The 23,207-nt window shown below is 38.5% G+C and overlaps 1 protein-coding gene across 1 annotated transcript; it reads right to left on the bottom strand.

Annotated features, from left to right (window-relative positions):
* Positions 1-373: 373 nt before the first annotated feature.
* LOC141798029 (SR-related and CTD-associated factor 4-like) lies at positions 374-22,478 on the bottom strand. The gene is made up of 18 exons (XM_074679793.1): positions 22,242-22,478; positions 21,002-21,085; positions 19,653-19,697; positions 19,380-19,541; positions 19,167-19,284; positions 18,863-18,996; positions 18,613-18,756; positions 18,449-18,522; positions 18,225-18,321; positions 18,006-18,086; positions 17,823-17,893; positions 17,532-17,719; positions 15,185-15,285; positions 14,982-15,095; positions 14,718-14,874; positions 14,528-14,622; positions 1,582-1,720; positions 374-1,395 (listed from the first exon to the last, which is right to left on the bottom strand). The coding sequence occupies exons 1-18, from the start codon at positions 22,269-22,271 to the stop codon at positions 962-964; spliced, it is 2,268 nt and encodes a 755-aa protein (XP_074535894.1). The 5' UTR covers positions 22,272-22,478; the 3' UTR covers positions 374-961.
* Between the last annotated feature and the right edge of the window lie 729 nt (positions 22,479-23,207).

Raw genomic sequence — 23,207 nt, 5'->3', positions numbered from 1 at the left:
GACTGAAGAGTGTTCAGTTTTATAATCAAGCCAACAAATGGATAAATCTTTTAACTTTCTACTTAAAAAAAAAAAATCTCCATCACCAATGTATGAGCTAGTTGGTGCTGTTCGTACGACGCAAATGACGCAGTAATTGACTCTTAAAGGCTGCTGTTGCTTCTGATTTATCAATTTAAGTGTTAGATGATGAAGATTAATGCAGAAATAACAACCCCAGTCATCATCAAGATCCCCAAACCATACATCCCCTCACAGGCCACTGTCTACAAATCCATGTCTATCTTACAAAGGGATGAAAGTGCCACTTTGAAAACAATAAAACAACACGTGATCAAAAGGGAGTACCTCTTTTTAATATTCACAGCACATGATCTACAAGGTGTGACCTTAATGTACAAGACTGGTTTGCTGTGGTAACAGGGTTTATTCTACCCTCTACTGGCAGGACATGAAATCTTTTTTTCTGCTTTAAATGAAATTCAGCCTCTCTGATAAAGGGTTAAACATCAGTGTGTTACAAAGGTTTTAAAAAAACAAAATACCCAAAAGGTATGAATTATAGATTTTACTGTCATATCCAAAGAAAGGAAACTCCAGTGGTGGTGTAAGCTCAAAAATACAGACTTCTCCTGTGTTTTACCTACAACTACTGAGATAAGTAACTGAAGCTTGAACTACACAATTTTAAATATACAAAAGATATAAAACAGATAAAAGCAGGAACAATATTCACAGCAAGGTGTCTACTCAGGTGAACTTGAGGGAGTGCAGACAACATTCAGAACACACCGTCTTGTGTCATCGTTTATTTGAACCCTCAGAAAATGTTCTCGTGGTGTAAAAAAAAAAAAATTAGAGTTCCAGTAGTTAACCAAAGTCCTCACAGGACCACATGTCCTGATATTTATACATATCTGTCCTCTGTGGTTCAGCTTCCTCTTCTTCACTTTGCCAAACTCTACCACCTCCCCCGAGGAAAAGGGGGGCCACCAAACCCAGGCCTCACATTTTGGAAATGCCTTCCATCTCTGTCATCCATGCCACCTGGTCCCATAGGAGGAGGTCGATGGAAAGGGGGACCGCGAGGAGGGAACGGCATCGGCATCCTAAACCTGTCTGGTGGAAACATGGGACCTCCGGGCATCATCTGAGGGGGCATGGGTGGCATGTTGGGAGGAGGGAGGAAAGGAGGCATGTGAGGATTTGGCATGCCAGGGGGAGGCTGCAAAGGGGGCATACCAGGTCTGGGAGCCTGCATCATGCCTGGACCTGGTAGGTTCATTACTGGTGCAACAGGAGACCCCAGGTTGTTGTCAGGGCCGGCATCTGAGGGTGTGCTTTTGTCTCCTATAGAATCATTTATTGGGTTCTCTGGAGGGTTCACACTTCCCACTGCAAAAGAGGATCAGAAAAGGTTTCAGCGATCCCGAGGGAAGTGAATAAATTAAGTGGCACAAAAAAACTATGAGACTAAAAGTTTAAGTAACACTAAGCTCAGAACGAATATTAATTATTCCGACACAGATTTCCTCATTTAAAAAAAAAACCATTTGATTCAACTCAACTGCTCTGTCTTACCTGGTGTCAGCTTTGTGGGGTCGAACTCTGGGGGGATGAAAGGAGCTGCACCTGGAGCCATACCTGTGGGGGACAGCATGATGGGGGCAGGAAAAGCTGGTGGACTTCCAATCGGTGCTGTCTGTTCAACTGGTGGCACCTGGAACACACAAAGACACACACACAATCTTATTTAAATCAAAATGAAACACAACAGAGCGTCCTTGAAGCTGGAAAACGAGTGAGGAATTGTGTTAACATCTCCTGATCCCACAGCGTGAAGTCACTGATAGATGATGCCCCGTATGACTTCATCTGATACATAAAAAAAGCTTCTGAAGTGATTTTTGTAGAAGAAATCTGAAAATGTCTTCTTCCTTTTCTGCGGGGTTCTTTGAAGACAAAACTATCAAAACATCATACTCTCAAGTTAACCTGAGACAAGGCACACAAGACAAGAAAGAAAGAAAAAGCATCATTTTCACAAAAGGTACAACAGTGAGTTTAAGGGGTTCCTGGATCAGAAAAGGGGAAAACACAATCTGAATTCACAAGAGCAGCGTCTGAAAATACATGTTGCGAAAGCTTAAACCCCATCAAAAATCTGCAACTTATAAAGAGAACTGTAAAACTATGGGAAAAAAACATCAGCAAAACTGAACATTGGACAAGTTTCTCTCGTATTCAGCTCAGCCTGGTTTATGAGAAACCTTGATTTGCAAATGTTGAGTCAGGATGTATAAATACAGTGATATGGTTCTGTGACCTATGTGCCTTTTCAAAACATTGAGTTCATCAGACCTGAAACACTTCTTGTGCTTACAATCATTGCAAAATGCTTCTTTACTGGCCAGGTGTGACTGCTACACACCTGAATAAAAGGGTCTTAAGTAGAGGTGCATAAGTCACTGTTTTCTGGTTGATCACCAATATTTAAAAAGCCTGACCTGCTGATACCGATTTTTATTTTTTACATCTGACACCATATACCTTCAATTTTCCAGTCGTATTTTATTGAAAATCATTTAACAGTACATGTGAAATCATAAAATCTTTAAGTTTTGACTTAGACAACCAATAAAGTGTTTTAGAGTTTTAGGTCTCAGAGCAAAAAGCAACAATGGCTGGCTGTGAGACCTTCCATGAGGTACATAAGATTAGTTTCATATGTAAAGATGGGCCAGTCACCGATCCCCTAAAATTACTGATCGATCGGTGCATGTCTAGTCTTCAGAGAAACAAGTTATTACTCACCCCTTGAAGCTGAGCTTTGAATCCAACATTAGCAGGGTTAGAGTGCCCCTCTTCAGATATACAGTGCTTAACAAATCTATTAGACCACCTGTCATAACAATTAAAATATCATGTTTTTCTGAGATTTCCCCTCACTTCACCATTTTGAACAGGAATGAGCAGTGTCAAACTTGAAGAATCAAAAATAAACAACCACTACTACGCTTTTTTCTTCTCAGGAACATTACTAAAAAGATGTAATGTGTCAATCAAAAAATCATATTGTGCTTTACTTTTCATTCAGTCTTTGTAAAGTCAGTCTTTGTACCATACATTTGAGAATTCATTGATAACAACAATAAATATATTCCAGCATTAACCTCTTGTCTGGTGTGCAATTTTTAATTTACCATGCTATTTGGGATAAGTAAGACCTAATAAGTAAAACAGCTAAACTTGGTCTTTGTACAGAAGTTTGATTATTTGTGTTATGAGTTCTTTATTAGTTGTTTGTTATTAGTGTTATTGAGCTTAAATGCATTGTTTTGGGTTAGGGTTAGGTTTTCCAGTAAAATGGGTGTAATGTTGAGATTTCACCAAAAGATGATGTGGGCAGTGTTCCTAAATGAGGCCAGTAGGTCAAAGTTTAAAAAAATGAAGTATCACAGGTCAGAGGCAGAAATGTAATGTGCACATATGTGGACGCTGGGTCTTAAGAGGTTGAATATATGATTTGGATTAAAGAGCTTACACACCCTGGTGGATTAACCATAATAGAAACATAAAAAAGTGTTATTGTAGTCCACTATGTACAGTTCATTGAGGGCAGGTGGCAAACATCTCTCACTGAGTGGTGGTCTAATAATTCTGTTAAACACTGTCTGTAACAACAGACTCAGAAAAAAACACACCTTCACGTAGCTTAAAAATGTACAACTGAGTGTTCCTACTATGAAGAAATCTGGCACACTCTTCACAAACCATTTACACAACCTGCTGTGTTAGTTCTGTTCATCGAGGACACACACTTACACACTGAGTTTAAAGGAACAGTGGTTGTTCATGACAGTATGTTGGTCCCAACAGAGCCTCAGGGAAGTGAGGAGTTTTGATTGGTGGAGATGTTGTGGACTGCTGAGACACAGACACTTGTGGTGAATTATTAAACCGAAAAGTTGTAAAGTCTTCCCCCAACGATGGGGGAACAATGCAAACTAATCTTATATTACTCAAGCTTATACAGGCTGAGTTATTCAGTAAATCAGATAGAAAACACCGTAAAGTAGTTAAAACATAAGAACAGAAGCATGTGGTGACTTGAAGCAAAATAAACTTTCAATATGTATGCCCATAAATAAATTCAACAGAGGCCATCTGCAAGGTTACTGTTATTCTACTTAACAGAAACAGGTTGAGAGAATTAAAATAAATATAACATGACAAGACTTCTGTGACAGAGACTGAGGAGCTTTTGTTTGTGGTCATTTCACTGATCCTGTTAAACCTCACTGATCCTGTTAAACCTCCACGTGAAAATAAGCTGTACTCATCAGGATGCAAAATGGAAATGGAAAACTGTATATTTAAAATGTGAGTTTGAACAAAATGATCATCTTGAATACAGTGACTCAGAAATAATAAAAGCAAAAATAATGCTGTCATTTTCTTTGCATGCCTCCTGGTGATGTAAAATCAGACACATTTTATATCATTCTGTCCTAAAATTAAAAAAGCTTTATCAGAAATACTTATAAATTCAACCTTATACAATATAAGAGTATTTGAAAATACAAAAGATTATACTACAATTATTTCAATAAGCTGGTCACAGACTTTAACTAATCATGAAGTCTCTGTGTAATCATAACAGAATTCAAATGTTTAACACATTATTTACACTGTAATAATCAAACACATACTTCATATGTGGAACCACTTATTGTGTGACTGCACCACCTTATTATTCAGTCTGATAAGTTTAATCAGTGACATGTAATTTACATTTATTCAAGACAGTTCCTCTAATTTAGCTCAAAATGTTAAAGGCTCATATCTTGTCATGCATTCAAAAAAAAAAAACTAAATCCAACATTGATCTGAATATCTTCATATGTTCATGACGAATACAGAAATGAGTTACTGACCACATCAGCTCATAACTCGAAGCCCAACACACGCTCCAGTTCCGTCCCCCAGGCTGAGCACTGTTCAGGATACCCTTAGTGCTAATTCTGGGTGAAGCAGAGTGTAATATGCTGCTACCCCCTGAAATTAGACTGCCTTACCTCTCAGTGCAAATAACAAATTACATATTAATCAAGATACCTTCCACAATTAATTCATAGGTTCCAAAAAAGGAACCAGCAAGATTTTTTTTTTGCAAGTCTTTGTTTTCTGCAAAGACTTGCAACACACACACACACACACACACACACACACACACACACACACTAATCAGTCAATTTTTAAAACAAAAATGTAATTTTCTAAAAATACTTTAACTCTAAAAGTTAATTACTGAAACTGCTCAGGAATCTTTTAGCTGTTTCAGGAATAATCTTGACATAATTTAGGACTGCGTTCTGCAAAGTGTACTTGCCTGGCATGACCATGTCCAACATTTCCAGGTTAAGAATTGTTCAAAATTAGGAAAAAAAGAGACACAAGTAGGTTCTAAGATAATACGGGCAATGCTCAAGGCAATTCTTAAGTTTTTTTATCCACATGAATAAATATATGACAAGCAACAACAAATGAGCAACAAGAACCTACAACCTAATATACGTACTGATTCAAAAAAGAAGACATAATCCATTCCTACAAATTCTGGTAAAGTGTGAAATTTCAGCATAGTAAAATGTGATAAAAAAAAATGGGGGAAGAAAGTAATTTACCCAGTTGCTCCAGTTTTTTTTTTCCATTTGTGTTTCGTAAAAACACCGCCTAGTGGACATGTGATGAACTATCATGGACTGCATAATAAATGGACGTAATCTCAGTGATGCCACCAATCTGTTTCAGCAATAGAGTTTTGAAGCAAATCGTCAACAGCAGCCATATAGGAAAACAGCTATAGGGTGTCTGCCTGTCAGTCAACTGAGCTGTACTTCTGATTGTGTCATCTTAATATCGACTAAACTGCTATAATAAAACAAACAAACAAACAAAATTCCGCTCATTACTGTGTGCCGAAAGTGAAATTAGCGATTTAGATGGGTGAGATTTTTTGTACCAGGCTGTAAATATGTTTATTTCTGCTGTTAACAAAAAATGCAGTTTCTTAGCCCGGTGTGGTTTCCGGTACTTCAGGAGCTAGCCTCACTCACTGAACTGCAGATTTTAGCACTTCTGTACTGACTCATATTTTTAGCCCTGGGGTTGCTGCTAGGCTAAAAATCTATGTCTTGGGTCACCCAGTTACTTTCGTGATTTTTTCGCAGGAACGTCACCTAGTGGACATTAAAAGAATAACTAAACATACAGGTTCCTAGGTATAAGTATTGGCTAGTATATTAGAAACCAAACCATAACAGCTAGTTTTGCTAGTCCACGGAAAAAAAAATGCATTGATAAAGATTGATACTTTTTACATATAACTACACATCAGTGGTTAAACAACCAGATACAACTTGAAACATTATTTAAAAGTCCAGATTTTTTAGTAATGAGGTTTTTTGTCAACCTACCTTAGTTCAGTGTGATGTGATGCTAAAAAAAAACTGTTTTTTTGTTTTGTTTGTTTGTATTTCTGCAGTTTAAACTCAAATTTGTCATTGCTTCTAGATAGGCATATACACTTCCATTACCAATAATGTAATTCCTACACTGCTACTGGGAGGCACCAAAAACCGAAGTAACAGCATAGGTTTTTAACTACAACTACCAAAAAAAGGAGAGAGAACTGGGTAATTAGAGGTTTTCTAATGACAAATCTCATCCTGTTGTTTTCCCCAAGTAAAATATATCGTGTTTTTTTTCTGTAGAAAGTTATCAGTCAGATTTGGCAGCATGCCAAAATTTAAAGCGAAAATTTCATCACTTATTGCCTTTTTTTGCTTTAACAAGTGAAACACAGGGTCCAGTATTCACAGCAGGCCACGAAAAAAGTTCTCACAGACTTACCAGTCTTGACTTTTGCTCACCATGAGGATAAAGCAATACATCCAAAATTCCTCTACAAAGGTATGATCCTTTTTTTTAAACTCTAAAGAATATGCAAAACAATCTTGATTTGGTAAGGAAATATTACATCTGTTTTTGGTCAGCATGCTGTGACTTTCTTCATTCTATTTAGTTAACCATGATTAAAAATAAATGAATAAATTGATAAATAAAATGTTGCTTTTTATTTGGTGAATTGTTATTAAGTTTTTGATATAAAAAAAACCCCTTGCTTTTATATAACCTGTTTTAGCTGTGCTCTGACAAATAGACTAGTTTAACCTCATTATTCATGAAACGAGTAAAAAACAAAAGGTCTTGAACAAAGTAATGTTAAAGATATCATTGACTCTCCATAATGAACCTCAACCATTAAGTGTCTTGAGACTTCCGTTATCCAGAAACAATATATATATATTTTTGTAATGAAAACTCTTTCATGCTGCTTGGTATGTGCTCCGAATGCCATGGAACAAATGTCAAAGAAGGGGGAGGAGTTTCACCTCAAACTGCTGTGATGCAGGTCTATTAGGGGTTAACAACAGAGGGGTCTGCGCTTACCCTGGTGTTCACTCCATCAGCAGAAAATACAGGACAAGTGCAGCTCCATTTCTCCTGCAGCTGGGCAATCGAGACTCATGTCCCAGACGGGTATCACCACGGTTCTCTCCCTCTTGACAAATGTTTTGATCTTTGGTTAAACCTGGTGCTTACAAGACACGTGGAAAGACAGTAATGAGGCAGCCCTGCCACAGATCGGCTCTGAGCTCCAGACTGTTTACAAGAACAAAACCTGAAACGGGAAAGTGCAGCCGCTTTTTTCGCTCATGATCCTTCTGTTACTTTTCAACTGCTCCAGTTGTAAGTGTGAATCTCCAAAAGAGGACTTTTACACTCACCTTGGTGAGGCTAATGCCAGATTTTTCCCATACTACTCAGATGTTGCATCCTAAATAAACTCTTTGAGCACTTTCAATCTCTATTAGGAAACTCCATCAGAATTTAAACTACTGTCCCATGGTCAATCCAGAGATTTCTAGTTTAAGAACAGACATGACCTCATGGATAAAACTTAGTCAACTTGCACATCAGTAATGAGTGATGTTTCCTATTTCTGTGTCACAGTTTTGAAGTAAAGCCCTGGAGACCAAAAAAAAAAAAACAACAACTTGCACATCGTGAACTCATTGTGATTCAGGAAGTTGGCCTGTTGTTTCGTATACCAGATTTTTTTAAATCCTGTCTACCCCATTATGAGGGCTGGTGCTATAGCTTTCCATCTGCTTCTCTTAAACTCAATCACCTGTAGGAGCATTGACCGATACTTGCAGAGAACATAAAGTACTGTTCTGAAGAAAAACAGAGCTCATACAGACAAGCTTTGACCTCACACTCCATCATCAGCGTCAGGATGCTGCAGGATCTCCACAGACCAGGAATGGATAAGTCGCATATCCCCATATTTGTGATCTGCTTGGGGATGACGAGCAGAATTTTGGGATCAAAACCAAACTCAACTTTTTATGAAGCTCAGTCTGAAATTGTTGAACAAGATTTGAAGAACCAATCCCCTACTTCTAAGAAGAAACTTTTATGACCGATATGAAACAGCACATCCTTAATAATTCTGAGACAGAACATGGCAGGATGGTCCAATTTGGGGCCTGCCAAGGATTTTTTTTCAGCCTCCTGCCCATGTTTAAATTTTTAATATGTATGTATATAAACATATACTTTTAATTATTATTTTTTTCTCACTGCCAGTACTGTCAGCTCGAATCTGAAAGTCCATGACCAAAGGGAAAGAAGATGTAGGATCATGGCTGGGATGGAGCGTATGAGATAGAGGCACTGTGAAAATAGAAAGTTTAAAAATAGTTGGGAACCTGAGAACTTTTTTTTTTTTAAAGAAATTGATTCCACAACAGTATGCCTAATTTGTCGGCAGAGAGTCGCTGTTTTAAAAGAGTATAACTTCTGTAAAATAATGTACACACAGTCATTTATAGGAGAAAAAATGTAAAGCATTAGTTCTAGTTTTATTTACTTTTCTTAATTTTAAAAGGATGGAAAATGCAACATTTAGGCTTCAGAGAAGTATGGTGTGTCCCATGTTGTTTAGGTTATTTTGCACTAAATGTCTTTGAAGACATAGGCCTAGCATTTATGTCATATGGATGTTCAGTCATTTTTAAGTAACTTGTTTGAGTACTTGTTTTGCACACTTATGCTTTAGGCATATTTAATATCATGCACTGCAACATGAATGTTTTGTTTTGGCCTGCAACCTTCCACCCTGATTTGTTTTACTGAAAAGAATTTGGGCTCCCCTGATGTAAAGAGACAAAATGTTTAGCATGCAAACTGGACATAAAGCGTGCCCTTGGACGCTCTTCCTTTCATCCTCATGAGCATGCTCTAGTGTACACATTTTTCCATTTGGAAATGCCACACTTTTAGCTGCACCACTTCTCCTCTCCTCCTTTCTGGACCACTTGATGAACAGGAGTGAAACTCCTCCTCTTTGGCACATCACACACTGGCCACATGAAGGCTAATTTGTGTAATTGTACACCTTAAACACACACCAGGCCTGCCATACAGACAGAGGTCACGGGAAAGAAGCTGAGATGTGTTGATCCAGATAGCAAATGGGATGCAAAGAAATTGCTGGTTTTCTCAGAAACAAAGATGTGTTGAAAAAAAGCTCTGAAGTGAAAGCCATATTACAAAACGGTTACAAGGACATGTTATAACTAAAAAGAAAAAAAAATCTGATGGAAAATAAGTTTGGTTCTAAAAATTCTATCACAACATTTGCATGGGTTTGATGGGAAAACTGTTAAGTTTAGAATATAAAAAAGCTGTCAGGGGCAAATTTCTGTAACACCATATATTGAAAAAAGTCAGAGGGAATTGGGGGGAAAAAACTGGCTGCTTGAAGGTAATAAACTGCGTCAATTATATAAACACATTTTCAATGTTAATAACACACAGATGGATAGAAAATACAGCAGCCCTCAGCCAAATCAAGAGTAGAAACACGTCGACCTCCAAAAGTGATTTCCTAAAGGCACTTGGTTACAATTCATCGATTATGGTGGCAATGTGTGGCCTTCACACACAGAAGCCAATCCAAAAAAGAGAGTTCAAAGTTAAATGCAAAAGCAGAACTTAAGACAAATGTAAACCCTTTTCCTCTGTGTCTGTTGAGTGATAAAGGGACCATTATCACACAGATCAGGTGACAGTGTGCTGTTCACAGGTGTGTTGTTACATGAGACCATCTGCAAGCCAAAAGATACCACATACAGTACTAAACACAGGAATTAGATATGTTAAGATATAAACCAGAAGCGGAAAGGACAGTTCTAACAGCGCAAAGTCTGGTGCACAGCAAGCATTCGACCCACGAACTAGCCCAAGTTTTATAGTGCTTCAAACTAAACTCCTGATTTTGAAAAGTCTAAATCTCTTGTTTTGTTGAAAATGAATATCCAAAATGTTGTAGGCAAGTATAAAAATGTGTTGCTTGGATGATAAATTAGCAACACCGACAGGAGCTTTAAGTCGAAAAGCAAGAAAACTTAAAACCAACTGTAACAGCAGGGAGACAGCACACAAAAGCCTGAACACAGTCTGACCAGCTTCTGAACGTTGCTGGGTTTGGCAGACAGAACTGGATTGGAGTTTCCACTTACCACTCAAGAATTTTCATCAAAAAGTTCCTTCCAGAACAAATTCAATAATCCAACACGTCTAGTATTTCGAAAACAATCACCGGGTTGAGCAAAACATGTGCGCCCGTTGCTAATGGTGTTGTCGTCTTACCTTGTCTCCCACTCGGACACTCCTTCCTCCCCTCTTGAGCCTCTGAGTCCAAACAGCAGCCAAGAGTCAGATTGTCCCGAGCTCAAGACTTTTGAGCAACAGTTCTTCAGAGTGATGCACAAAGTGTAGTCAGCCTGCTAAGAGTGGGTCCTGTATTTACTAGTACAGGTGGTCATCCAATGTGAGGTCAGAATTTGTCCATTAAATATAGTCATGACCTGCTCACAGTTACTTGAGTGTTCACTAAATTCACAACAGATCCAAACTTTGTGTTTAATTGTAAAAAAGTGATTGAGGTGACAGACATTGCCATTGGAATCATGAGAACTTAAAACCTATCTCTGTTTATCTTTATCAAGACTGACAGCTCCTGTTGTTTTACTCTATTTTTTTGGATACTGCAACACAAATGAGAAGTAATTTGGATGTATAGTTGAGGTAGATGTGCCATTTTCACACAGCCACTTCCTGTTCCTTACTGATCTCATTCATCTTTCTTAAGCCGCGTTTCCACCAAGCAGACCGTTCGTCTCTGTACGGCGCACATTTTGTGGCGTTTCCACTGTCTTATCCCGGGACAGATCTCCAAAAACCGAGACGAGCCGGCCTACTTTTTAGGGGCCCTTCCATATGGGTTCCTCTCGGAAGGTGGAGCAACAACACTACAGACCGTTGATTGGTCAAAAGAATCGTCACTTACCCCCACAGCGGCTGCATTTCTCCTGGTGGCACACAGTCTTCACTGAAACAAAGCTTGATTGCACTTTGTACCAAAGAGCTACATGCCAATTACAGAGAGGATGAAATGCTGCATGTCTTCCATCTATGCTCTCTGTTTACTGTGTCACATTTTTCTTCTTTGTTGGATTTATTAGCGGGGTAAACTGTGTTGTGCGGCTACATCGTCACACTATTGCTTAACAGCTGGGACTTGCAGCATCCTGCTTACACGCCGCCTACCACGAGAGGGCACAGTTTGCTGTGGAAAGGCAAATGGGATCAGGCTTAACTGTACCAAACCGAGCCAAACCGTACTGAACTGAACCAGACTGCTTGGTGGAAACGCGGCTTTAGAGCTCATTTAAGGAACTTCCTGTTTGAATCGATTTTTGGCGCACCAGTTATATCTCTTTTCTCTTTGTTGACCTGATCCTGCATGATTATTGTCTGGATGGGGAAACCCTCCTGTTGTATTCTATTAGGAAATTTATTCTGCAAAGTGGATTCCTCTGGTGGAAAAAAGTAAAGAGAGGCTGTTTGTTCAACATGCAGTCGAACATCTGGTTTGACGTCCTCTACCACACTGGTTATATGTAGAGGTCAACTGACATTTTTTATTAGCTTATGGCCCCGTTTACACAACACTTCTTTATCCGATAATGCTAAAAGGCAGTGAAAATGCAGTGGAAAAAAAAATCTGCTATGATCTTAACAGTACTGTTGTCCTGTTGGATGCTCTTGCACAAAGCAGAGTGTGGCATCAGCGTTTCCACTGAATACACTGGCTTATTGTTTACACACCAATGGTGGCGGCAGTGTGTCAAAAAAAAAAACGTTTAACTCTGGAGGCCGTTTTCAAAAGTTTGCATTCAGGTTGGCTGTTTGCGTGTAAAGTAAGGCCAAAATGCAACAATTTTTTTGCATTTCACCCTAAAACCATTGTTTAAACAGCCCCTATAAGTGAAGAGCAAGTTGGCCGAGGGCCAATAAACAGGGTCAGTTCCATATTGTTGTTCTTATCAAATCAGTACATATCTTAGTCTGTGACATTACATATAAAAAGATGTTGGGATAAATTTTGGAACATGACTTACAATTATCATTCATTTTTAACATGATAAAAGAATATAAATCACACACTGGCAGGCAACTTAAGATCTTATCTGGGGTGGGAATTTCCTGTTATCACTTGCGGGGTTTTTAAGTTTGATAGCAGACACACTAACTTGAGTTAACCTGAGCGCAGACACCGGACTCGATCTAAATTCCAGTTGTTTTCATAAGCAGCTAAAATCTTCTCAACAAAGGCTTTAATATTTTTTTGTTGCGAAAACACTTAATTAAAAAACAACCCCAAAAAAACTCCTGTAAATTGAAAACAAAACAAAGACAGAAATGCTTGCCTCTACACACAATAGTGATTTCACTTTTCTGTGATTCCCCACTTTATTATAAAAAGGTATTCTGCACAGAAGGAGGTTTCTAAATAAAGATGCAAATCATTGGTTCAGAAGGAGAAAAAGATGAAGAAGAGTTATTGAATTAAGCCTCCTCAGTGGAGGGGCTTAACTGAATTGTGGAAATTAAGAGGATAGGAATCACCAAATTAAATTTGGCGGCTCTGAAACACCCTTTATGATGCAAAGACACAAGAGACATTTTACAACCCGTCATGGAGGATGAGTTATTAGATATTCAATCAACACTGAAACATTTCTCTTTTCATGAGTTTAATTCAGCACTAGAAAGTGATTTTATATCCCACACATTGCAAACAACTGGAATGAGAAGGTGTGTTTGAAGTGAAAATGTCAGAAATACTTTGTTCCTTCACAGTTTGCTCATTGGGTCACTCAGAGATCAAATTTTTCCTCCGAGCATCAACCGCTTACTTTAACTTTCTCTCAAAGTTAAGTTAAAGAAACAAATATATCTGCTGTTTTAATGGGCATGAGTTCTACAGGGTGGGCCATACTTTTCCATACATAGGAAGTACAAATATTTTATGCTCGACAACCATTTGTATTTATATAATATGCTCTATATGGTTACCATTGTTTCATAACACACATTACCATAATGTGTTTTCCACTGTTGATGAATTTGCAGTAGAACAGCTGAAGTTACGCTTGTAACAGCGTTGGTGATATGTTTCTTGAGAAGATTTATGTCTCCTCTCTTCACTTGATACCTTCAAGTGCCCTCAAATAAAGAAATCAAGAGGGGAGAGATCTGGGGATCTGGGAAGCCATTCTCAAATAAGATACATTATACATTTTCCAATGTATGGCCCACCCTGTATTCAAAGTTGTGAACTGGACTCACAAGCCTGAGAATATTCACATACTATTTATACCACCATCCAGTTTCTGAATCTGTTGTTGCAGTTAGAGATAAAGGATAGAGGCTCCATTAAAAGTTGGCCTTGAACAAACTAGAATTAATCAGAGTAAAGTGCAGTCGACACCAGTAAAGGCCAATCTGGTGAAAGGGTAAGCCTTCGTTTAAATCCGAGTTTAATCCTTAAAGAGTGTTTGTCTTCTCAGATTTAACTTGAACTCTGGTTCTCAAACCTTTAGCAAATATGTCTGTTATTACTCACATGTGAAGCTTCATTAATTTAATTCAGATTTCATGGACTAGTGTATGCTGAGCACCACCTTCTGGTACAACACTGGTAGTGTTTGGGTAAGGTTTCAGCCCTGAGAGAAGTTTCAGAAGCACACTGGGGCTGTGTATGGGGCACAGGTCTTTAAATGGAAAGTTTTCTTTCTTACATTCAGGAAACATTATCTAAATTAAGTTTCCAGTTTTCTTTAATTTTGAATTGGGGTAACTAGAGTTTTGAAAAATTAACAAGAGGGTTTTCACATAAGCTCCAGTGCTTGTTTTTAATGATTTATTTTCCTTAAATTCTCCACAAGACAGATTGTAAATAGGTATTCAAAAACAAGCCACTGGACCAATAAAATAACAGGTGTTTTATGAAAAAGGAGGCGCTTAGAGACAGTATTATCATTACCTGAATGTGAGCAGCGACGGTCCCTTCTGCTGGTAAACTCTCCAATACTCCGTTAACAGCTGCTGGCTTCTGGAGCTCCTTGGCGCTGTTCCAGTCTGTTGAAAAACAGATCAAAAAATTAATAGAAGCTGGCTCTAATATTACTGTGCGTTTTGGCTACTGAATCCCAGATCAGAGACAACATGCTTACCTGGCTTTAGTGTCTCTGCATCTAGAATGCCTCCTTCTCGATAGCTCTCCAACTCCTCAAGTTTGACTTTACTCCAGGGGATGTAGGTAACTCCTCGCTCCACATCCCAGAACTTTTTGTGAGCTGGTTTTATACCTTTGTTTAAAGCCCAGGCAATCTAGTAAAGAAAGGTAGTAGCAACGATCCCCGCCAAGTTAGCAACTCGCATCAACAAAAAACACAGAACAAATATAAAACTGCACATAAGTGGTAAGGCTCAAGTACCTTTACGGGCTTCTGATTGACTTTGTATGACCCTCGACTGAGTTTGTTTAAGGCGGTATTGGCATCTTGTCTGTGAACCATAACGATATAAGCACAACCCCTTGGGGGAATCATCTGGACATGGAGAAAGAAAAAGAGTCATGTTAAACACTTTGTGAAATCATCTTACGGACAGTTCTTTGACATCGAATGTCTAAACTTACGTTGATGGACTCGATCTGCCCAAACTCTTCCAAAAGGGACATTACGTCAGACTGCTGCGTTTTCTTGTCTAGTTGTCCAACCCAAAGTGTAGTGCTGCAAACTAAATGAAGACATTAATTAATGCTTGGTTATAACTTTATTGGTCAGGCTGACAAGGTTAATCTAACCACAATAACATGTGATGTGAGATGTTTAAGGACAGGGTATATGCTAAAATCCTGAGGTTGATTTCAATACCTTTTTAAGCCTTTTTTAAAAAACCTTTAAAAAAGTTTTAAGACTTTATCGCAACTTTCAGTTGTTGTTGGCATCCACTTTTTAACAGTTGTAGTTTACATTTTTACAGAAATTATGTAAGCTAAGGAGGAATAAAGCTTGAAAGAACAAATGAAACTAAAGGCAGGTTTATCGACACTCCCACAACAAGATACAGGAGTTATTCAAGGCCAACTTGCTGAAGAAAATGAGAAATTATTTAATCATTTTTAAAATTTAGGACATGTGCCGGAGATAGTGTGATTTGCTCTAATGTTGTATCGAATTTCTCTTTATGAAACCAGAAATGACGTCAATTTATAGCTGGTGTTTATACTGCTCACAATCCTTATTGTTGTATTTTATTGTAACTAGAGTCTTTATGTATTTTTTTTATTTTATTCTTTTTTATTTTTGTATTTTTCTACTGACTCCATCGATATCTGCTGTTAACACAACAATTTTCCAGTTTGGGATCAATAAAGTAACTCTATTCTTTTCTATTCTATTCTATTTTAGAACTTTATCTGCTGAATGTTGAACATCCCAATCATGGGACAGTTGCAAGGAGGAAAATAAATACTCATGGATATTTTTTGGGACAAAGCTTGAATACCTATGAAACTGAATACCTCATAAAACCACAATTATGACGTTTTAATACTTTTTAAGGGCCTTAATTTTACCAAAATTGATTTATCAACTTTTAATACTTTTCAAGACCCCACAGACACCCTGAAGGAGTACGTTTGGTTACACCCATTAGCTTTACACAGTAAGTGTGTGTGTGCACAGCAACAACATGGAAGTGGAGATGTAAAAAAGTGCTATGTTAAATAGATGGAATGTACCGCAGGGGCAAAACAATCAAAGTATCCATGGCTACCAAAGCACAGAGAAAAGGACCACGAATGCATGTGAAGACCAAGACAAAGAGACAGCAAAAGGTTGTCAAAACCGAATGAAACCACACCAGAGCACAATAACAGAGCCTCAGGGGTCGCTTACACCTGGTTTCAACTTGTCACCTGAGTTAACAGATCATACTTCTGTAGCTCTGAGTACGAATGCACTTACTTTACATTGGCATCTTAAATAAGTCTTAAGTAAGCATTGATTTACAAACAGAAATCACTGGAACATTACTTCTGTTTTTTCCAACATCAAAATACAAAATGCATTTATTCATCATTTACTTGTTTTGAATCCAAAACAGTCAGTTATCATTGAATGATCTGTTAAACCAAGCAACCAGACTCATGACACCCAGTTAAATATCACAAGCACATTATTGCCCACTAAAGCGATTACACAGTTTAATCAAACCATGCACTGAGTCTTTCAAACCAAACCAAATCAAATCAAAGAGCCAAAGAGAGTGAATACCCTCTGCATAACTACAAGTCTAAATGAATCCAGAGAGGACGAGGGCAGAACTGTCTCATACTGAGCCTCAGGCACACTAACAAAACAAGACTATTTTCAACAAACATTTTTCACAATTGAGATGATCGGAATGACTAATTTGGAAGCATTCAAGACAGAAATTTCAGAAGTCAAATATTAGCACAGGTACAGTAGACTGGCTGGCCACAGGATCTACATGTAAACAGTGTCAACCAGTTCGCTCAGTGTGGCAAATGTTCCAAGAGCAAGCAGCGCCAGCCTTTAGTTCGCCCTGAAGGTTAACGGTCACAAGCATCTGTTCATCAAACTTAACTCCGGTCATGACTGACAGAGCAATTTCAGCCGAGCTGTGTTAAAGGGAATGCTATGAATGAAACAAATCTGAAGATATATTGTGGGACGCTGAGTTTTGCAGTTGTAACGTTTATGAAAAGGTGATTTCAGCGTTAAATATTTTGTAGACAGATTGAATAAAAATGGGAGAGGCAACAGGAACCATTGAGCTCCTCCAAGAGAAGTTCCTGGTACTTCTGGTGGGAAAAGACCTTGATAAACAAGGATTGGCCTTGTTGTGTCAGTGAAATGCAATTAGGAATGCAGCATGTCTGGAAAAGCATACCTTGTGGCCTAAACTTAAGCAACATTAACTCATCTCCAGATTCTACAAAATCCATTATTACATACCACTGAGTGTTTGGCTCTTTATGCTGGGGAGTCCTTTCTGTCTGCGCTCTCTGTCCCTCTCTCTTTCACCTCTGTCTCGAGAACCAGAACGAGATCTCCAGCGCCGTTCTTTGGAGCGTGAACGAGAGCGTCGATGCCTGGACCTTCTGGAGCGAGATGAAGATCTTGATCTTCTTCTCCTTGGAGATCTAAGACAATAAAGATTAAATGAGTTAAATGTGATTTCATCAAATTAAATAAATTAAACATCCCAAGTATTATGAATTATGTGCGATGAGCAGAGCTTTGTACCTTGACCCGGATCGTGATCTTGTTCTTCCGTAGTCTCTGTGTCGGCCTTCTCGCCTCAGAGCTGAGTTTTCCTACCATATGATGACATTGGATATTACTTTTACCAAATGAACAGGCTCATGTTGTGAAAACTTGCTTAAACAGACCCTATCTGTATGGTACAAACTGGGTTTCAAAATGTACCTGTGAGTGCAGATAATTCTCATTTGAGGAAGGATAACTGTCTGGCAACCTTACACGTTCACCATGACTCATTCCACCGTGCTGAGGGATGACAAAGAGAAGATCGCATGACAGTTAAAAAGCCTCGAATTGTACAAAAACATTGACAGCAGCTGCTTCAAGGTTTCAACAGTTGAAATTTTGAATAGTTAACATCCAACACTGCAGCAGCCATCATACCTCCGAAACAATGGGCTGACCCATCATATGAGGGTGGACATTCTCCATGTTGGGCATGTGACCATGAAGATGGTTAAACATGTTTTCAGGAATGCCTCTGTCATGAAAAAAAGAAACACACACAGATAGCTTGAGTATTTCCACGAAACCTGATACTTCTTCTGAGTAGATATTTCAAGACCATGCACAAATCTCTCTAAATGTATAAGCATTCTGAGACTCACTGTATCTGGGCAGTAACTTCTTTAGCCATTGTATCATCAGGTTCATCATCATAATCAAATCGATCGAGGAGTTTCTGAGGAAAAATAGAAATAGAACACATTTAAGTCAACAGAAAGCAAGATGCAGATAAACATGGTAATGCAACTGCAAGTTGTGATGTTACCTCTGCTAAAGAGTTTTTCGTTTCTGTGTGTGTATTATATTGGTTGAGCTGGGCGGCAGGCATCTGAGGTGGATTTGGTATGTTGTTAGAAATAGGCACTAGGCTCTTATCTGCCTGCTGAAAGCTCTGGAGCATCCTCTGAAGCTGCAGGGAGAAGAGGGAGAAGAGGGAGAAATGACTTAGAATTTTAATCTTTCTAACGTGTGATGACTGGAAACTCCCAAGGCCACAGGGCCTATTTAGTGCTTACCTCTTGACCATGGGGGGACTGAAACAGCTGTGCTACGGCAGCTAGAGCATCAGGAGTGGGTAGCTGGGGTACAGCAGGCACATCGCAGGCACTAGTGACTGGAGGCTGTGTAACTGGTGGGAGGCTAACTGGAACTGTTCAGACAAGAATGAGATTAACATGTCACTAGCCACGTATACATGGACCCAAATGTTCCGCTTGCATTCAGTTTATTTGCTCAAACGGAAAGAATTTAACCTTTGTATACACCTCATTCAGAAAGAAAAGTAACAACTGCTGTAGAGGAACTGCTCTCTGGCTGTACCTTCAAGTGCAGGAGTTGGTACAATGGATCCGTTGGCCATATCCATGAGAGGCTGAATGATGTCCATATCAAACACACCATTCTTCTGCCACAAGTTTAAGACGCGGAGAATTTTGCTCTAAAAAAGAAAAAAAATAAAGAAAATTGTGGGTTTAAATAGTTTTGTCAGACAACATTGTAAACCGAAAAAGATGAAACCAGACATGAACATACCTTATCATCCTCTGAACAATGATAAAGGTTCTGAAAGGTATCTGTGAAGTTTTTCAAGAATCTGGGTCCAAATACATCCTTGTCAACACCAAACTGATGCCGTGACTGTCGAACAATAGAATCAACCACGTACAAACCAGGGACCTTCAGTTCTGGCTTACACTAACAAAAAATGGACACAAAAGACAAAAAATTACTTTTCTTGTAACAGCTTTAATTTGACCTTCACTTTAAATTCAACTTAATAATCTCTTAGTGTTCTTGAATACATACCTTCTTGATGAACTTTTCTACAATCTGGACCACGTGTTTGTAAAGCTAATAAAAAAAGAAGACAGATTATGTTTTAATCCATGAGTCAGTGCAGCACACAACATAATACTGTAATAATACAAGACAGAAGCAAAGCAACAAAACAGAAATAAGACAAGAATTTCATTAAAAACAAAATTTGAAATCAATAAAATGGAGAATAAAGTTAAACAAAAGACTAAACATTAATTCATAAATTGTTACAGCATCCATTTTATTTTCAAGAACATTAAAACCACACATCATTTTCACTTAAAATGGGACATATGCTTGTTTCTCCTTTTCACGATGCCAGACAAGGATGCCTTTAAAGCATTTCTGCCCTCCACACAAGTCATTTAGTTCCTTCATTGCCCCACAATAGCGTTCTCAATATCCTCATTTTAGGCCATTCTGAAGATCTGGTTGAAAAACGCTCTGTTTCCAGAATGACCAACGTCAGAGCCCTTTGTGCTCTGATTGGTCAGTTCTATCAGAGGGGCGGAGGGGGTAGAGCCAGGGGGCGGTTTTTGCAGCATGGTTGTATTTACAAAATCGCCACATTGAATGGAGCAGACCGAGGGAGTTTGCTGTTTGCCAACACTTCACCATAAGGCATTGATAGCACTAATAAAATGGCAGAGTGTAGGATACGTCCTTTTGTATTGGACCCCGAGTCAGACCTGGACGGTTCTGCAGCTCAGGGGGAAAAAAATCCACCTCGACACAGATCATCTCAGGACGCTTCAGTGTGGTGAGTCAAACCGGTACTGTAACATGTATAGTTTATACGTTTATGCTCGGCTCTTGGTGGGTGTTTCCCTTGGTGGCGGTTGTGTGACTAACAGACATCACAGAGGAGGAGCTGCTTTATCAGATTACTCCAATAAAAAGAAAGGATCCTCATGTCGTCACGAAGGTCGAAATCTCACGGCCAAATAGCAATGACCTATTTTCAGAGGCATCAAATCTCGTTCTAGGATATCAGAAAAAATTACAATATCTCTTTTTTTTGAAAATTCAGGGGGTGTAAGGTCTTGTTTTCAAATCTATTATATTATATGTACGTATTTAATCAGGGATCAGCATGATATGTCCCCTTTAAATAAAAAGCAATAATATTATCTATAAACAATAAGTATGATACTCTGCGCCTTAAGCCTGGGGTTATGAACACAACTTTCTTAAAGATGAGCTAAGGAAAGGAAAGTGGAAACTCAAAAGCAGAGATTTTTATATTTCTTAGTATGATGATTACACTACAAAGTTTGTATAAATCCTTTTTATCTTTCACAATTCAACTTAACAGCAAAGGGTTCCACTCAGTTTACCTTTATAGCTTTGATGGCTGATTTTGTAACTGACATCATCTTGGCCCGGGATATTGGAGGCTTCATTTCAATCATGGAGAACAGCTAGTTGGATGACAAAGAGAAGTTTTCACTCCAAACAGAAAAACAACATACTGACAAAAATGTACATTTCAATATGTGGATGATTTTGGAAAGAGAAAAACTTATCGGCTTTTAGGTTGTGGGACTTATATGACACTAGTCAGAGACTAACAAGTGTGTGCAGTGAATTTATCTTCACAAAACATCAACAAAGACTATAAAACCAATGTCATCAAAATCCATCTAAAAATACAACATAATGAAATTAGAAGGTTTCTGAAGGGCTGAAGTATCAATCAAGTATCTGGATCACGGAGAAGACTGAAATTTTCGACCAGTTGTTTGGGTTTTTGGATAGTCATTCAAGCATACATGTAAATACATAACAATCAATTTTGCAAGAATCTCACATGTTTGAGGTCATTTGTACTGATTGAATCAGTCAACTATGGGTCTTAAGCAGGTTCATACCTTGATTTCAATTCATAATTCATTTATGAACAACTTATGATGTTTGACTACCATCGCATTGCTTAGTATGTCAACTTAGTTGAACTGAACATACACAAGATTTTGTGGCAACGTGATGTTGTTACCAAAAACAAAGTGAGAGCTAGCAAAGTTAAGACGCCTGTGCCTTGTGGAGTGTAACAACAGGTAGTGACTTAACTAAAGTAAATAGATGTTAGAGTGGAATGCACTATTGGATTAAAGGGTCTACTGGTGTGCATTAATGAAGATGGGATGTCCACATAGCAAGCACGTTAGCTGGTAGCAGTTTTAAGATTTAACGTCTGCACAATTATACTCATACAGAAAACGCGCACATGACTGTAAAAGGAGAAAGGCATGCTTCCTCTTGAAGTTATACGGGCAGGTTATTCCTATCTCGGTGGTTTTGCTAAACGGCCAACGAGAAACTGGAATCCTAGGCCTTGCAGCACGAGCGTCAAACGTCACTGTAGCTAGCAGCTAACTTATTCGACGAAGCCATGTTTACGTTTTGACTATTACATTTACCAAATATATTGTTTCTGAACGTTGTTTGAAAGGTTCAGGTGTCACGAAACCGCTGTAAATCAAAGTAAAAAAAATACATGAAAACAATTCACTGAGACAAACCAACATGTTAGCGCTAATGTCGGGGTTATGTAGGCAAAATATGAGCAAACTTTACCTCCATGTTGAACGCGTTGACCGCATCCATAATGGTTTGCAACGGTTGACGAACGTGCCTACACTACGTTAATACCACCATGCGTCGATAATTAGTTGAGTACACAACCTAACTAACAGAATTGCTATTTATTCCTGTTGTACGTGCTCAGTTTCCTCTTCGACGAAATGCTTTGCAAAGGTTTGCTAAATCGCCACTAGCTGAACGGGCCCACCCCCGTGCGCGTTCTACGGCGCGTGGTGACGTCTTTGTCACGAGATTGTGCTGCTTTCAGGGTAATTGAGAAATGATACGAGCTTTTTACTTCAGGACTTGAATATATCAGCAACTGTAATTTCTCTAATTTTCACACTGCGTCTGGGCATTTGAAAGCGGCTTTATTGGGTGCTGTTGCCTATTGTACGTATAATTAACGCAAGTGCTTTTATTCTAACAGATTTATTACTGAAGAGTGAGCACAAATTAGAAATGTTCTTGTTTATTTTTGTTTGTTTGTTTGTTATTTTTTAATCCTAATTCATGTGTAAAAGTGTTTGAAATAAATGTGTTGTGTTATATTTTTTTATTGAGAAAATTAGATACTGTTGTCAAATTTGCTACACGTTATAAGTTGCTGCTGTAACCATGTTCTTAACATGCTTGAACCTCGTTGAGCGACTCTTTCACGCCCTCTAGTGGCCAACCCAAACACTACATGCATCTTTACTGAACTTTGAGAACTGTCAGACTTGAAAACAAGACGGACCAGACCATGAGCAGACAGTAAACGTGGGCAAGGATTAAAGAATTTCTCACAAGACTTAAACCGCTTCATTTCGGGAAAAAAAAATAATTAAATAAATAAATAAATATCATTTTTTAAGGACATAATTTTTCTCTGGCCAAATAAGACGACGGGCATAATGAAGAACACAACAGGCACATTTCATTACGAAGGGGAATACTACGAATATTACCTTGATCCTG

This window comes from Halichoeres trimaculatus, unplaced genomic scaffold, assembly GCF_033239565.1.
Source record: "Halichoeres trimaculatus isolate MK-OKI-2021-1 unplaced genomic scaffold, fHalTri1.1 fHalTri1_scaffold_9, whole genome shotgun sequence".
Lineage (NCBI taxonomy): Eukaryota > Metazoa > Chordata > Actinopteri > Labriformes > Labridae > Halichoeres > Halichoeres trimaculatus.
Note: the sequence above shows the minus strand (reverse complement) of the source record. Positions and strands in the feature narration are given on the sequence as shown.

Bases quoted from the DNA above. Each gene is read 5' to 3' on its own strand.
- LOC141798029 (XM_074679793.1), bottom strand. From the start codon at position 22,271: ATGGATGCGGTCAACGCGTTCAACATGGAG. The intron at 19,698-21,001 runs GTAAACTGAGTG...TTTTTTTATTAG, and splicing joins CAGCCATCAAAGCTATAAAG to CTTTACAAACACGTGGTCCA. The intron at 19,285-19,379 runs GTATGTTCATGT...TTTCTTTTTTAG, and splicing joins ATTGTTCAGAGGATGATAAG to AGCAAAATTCTCCGCGTCTT.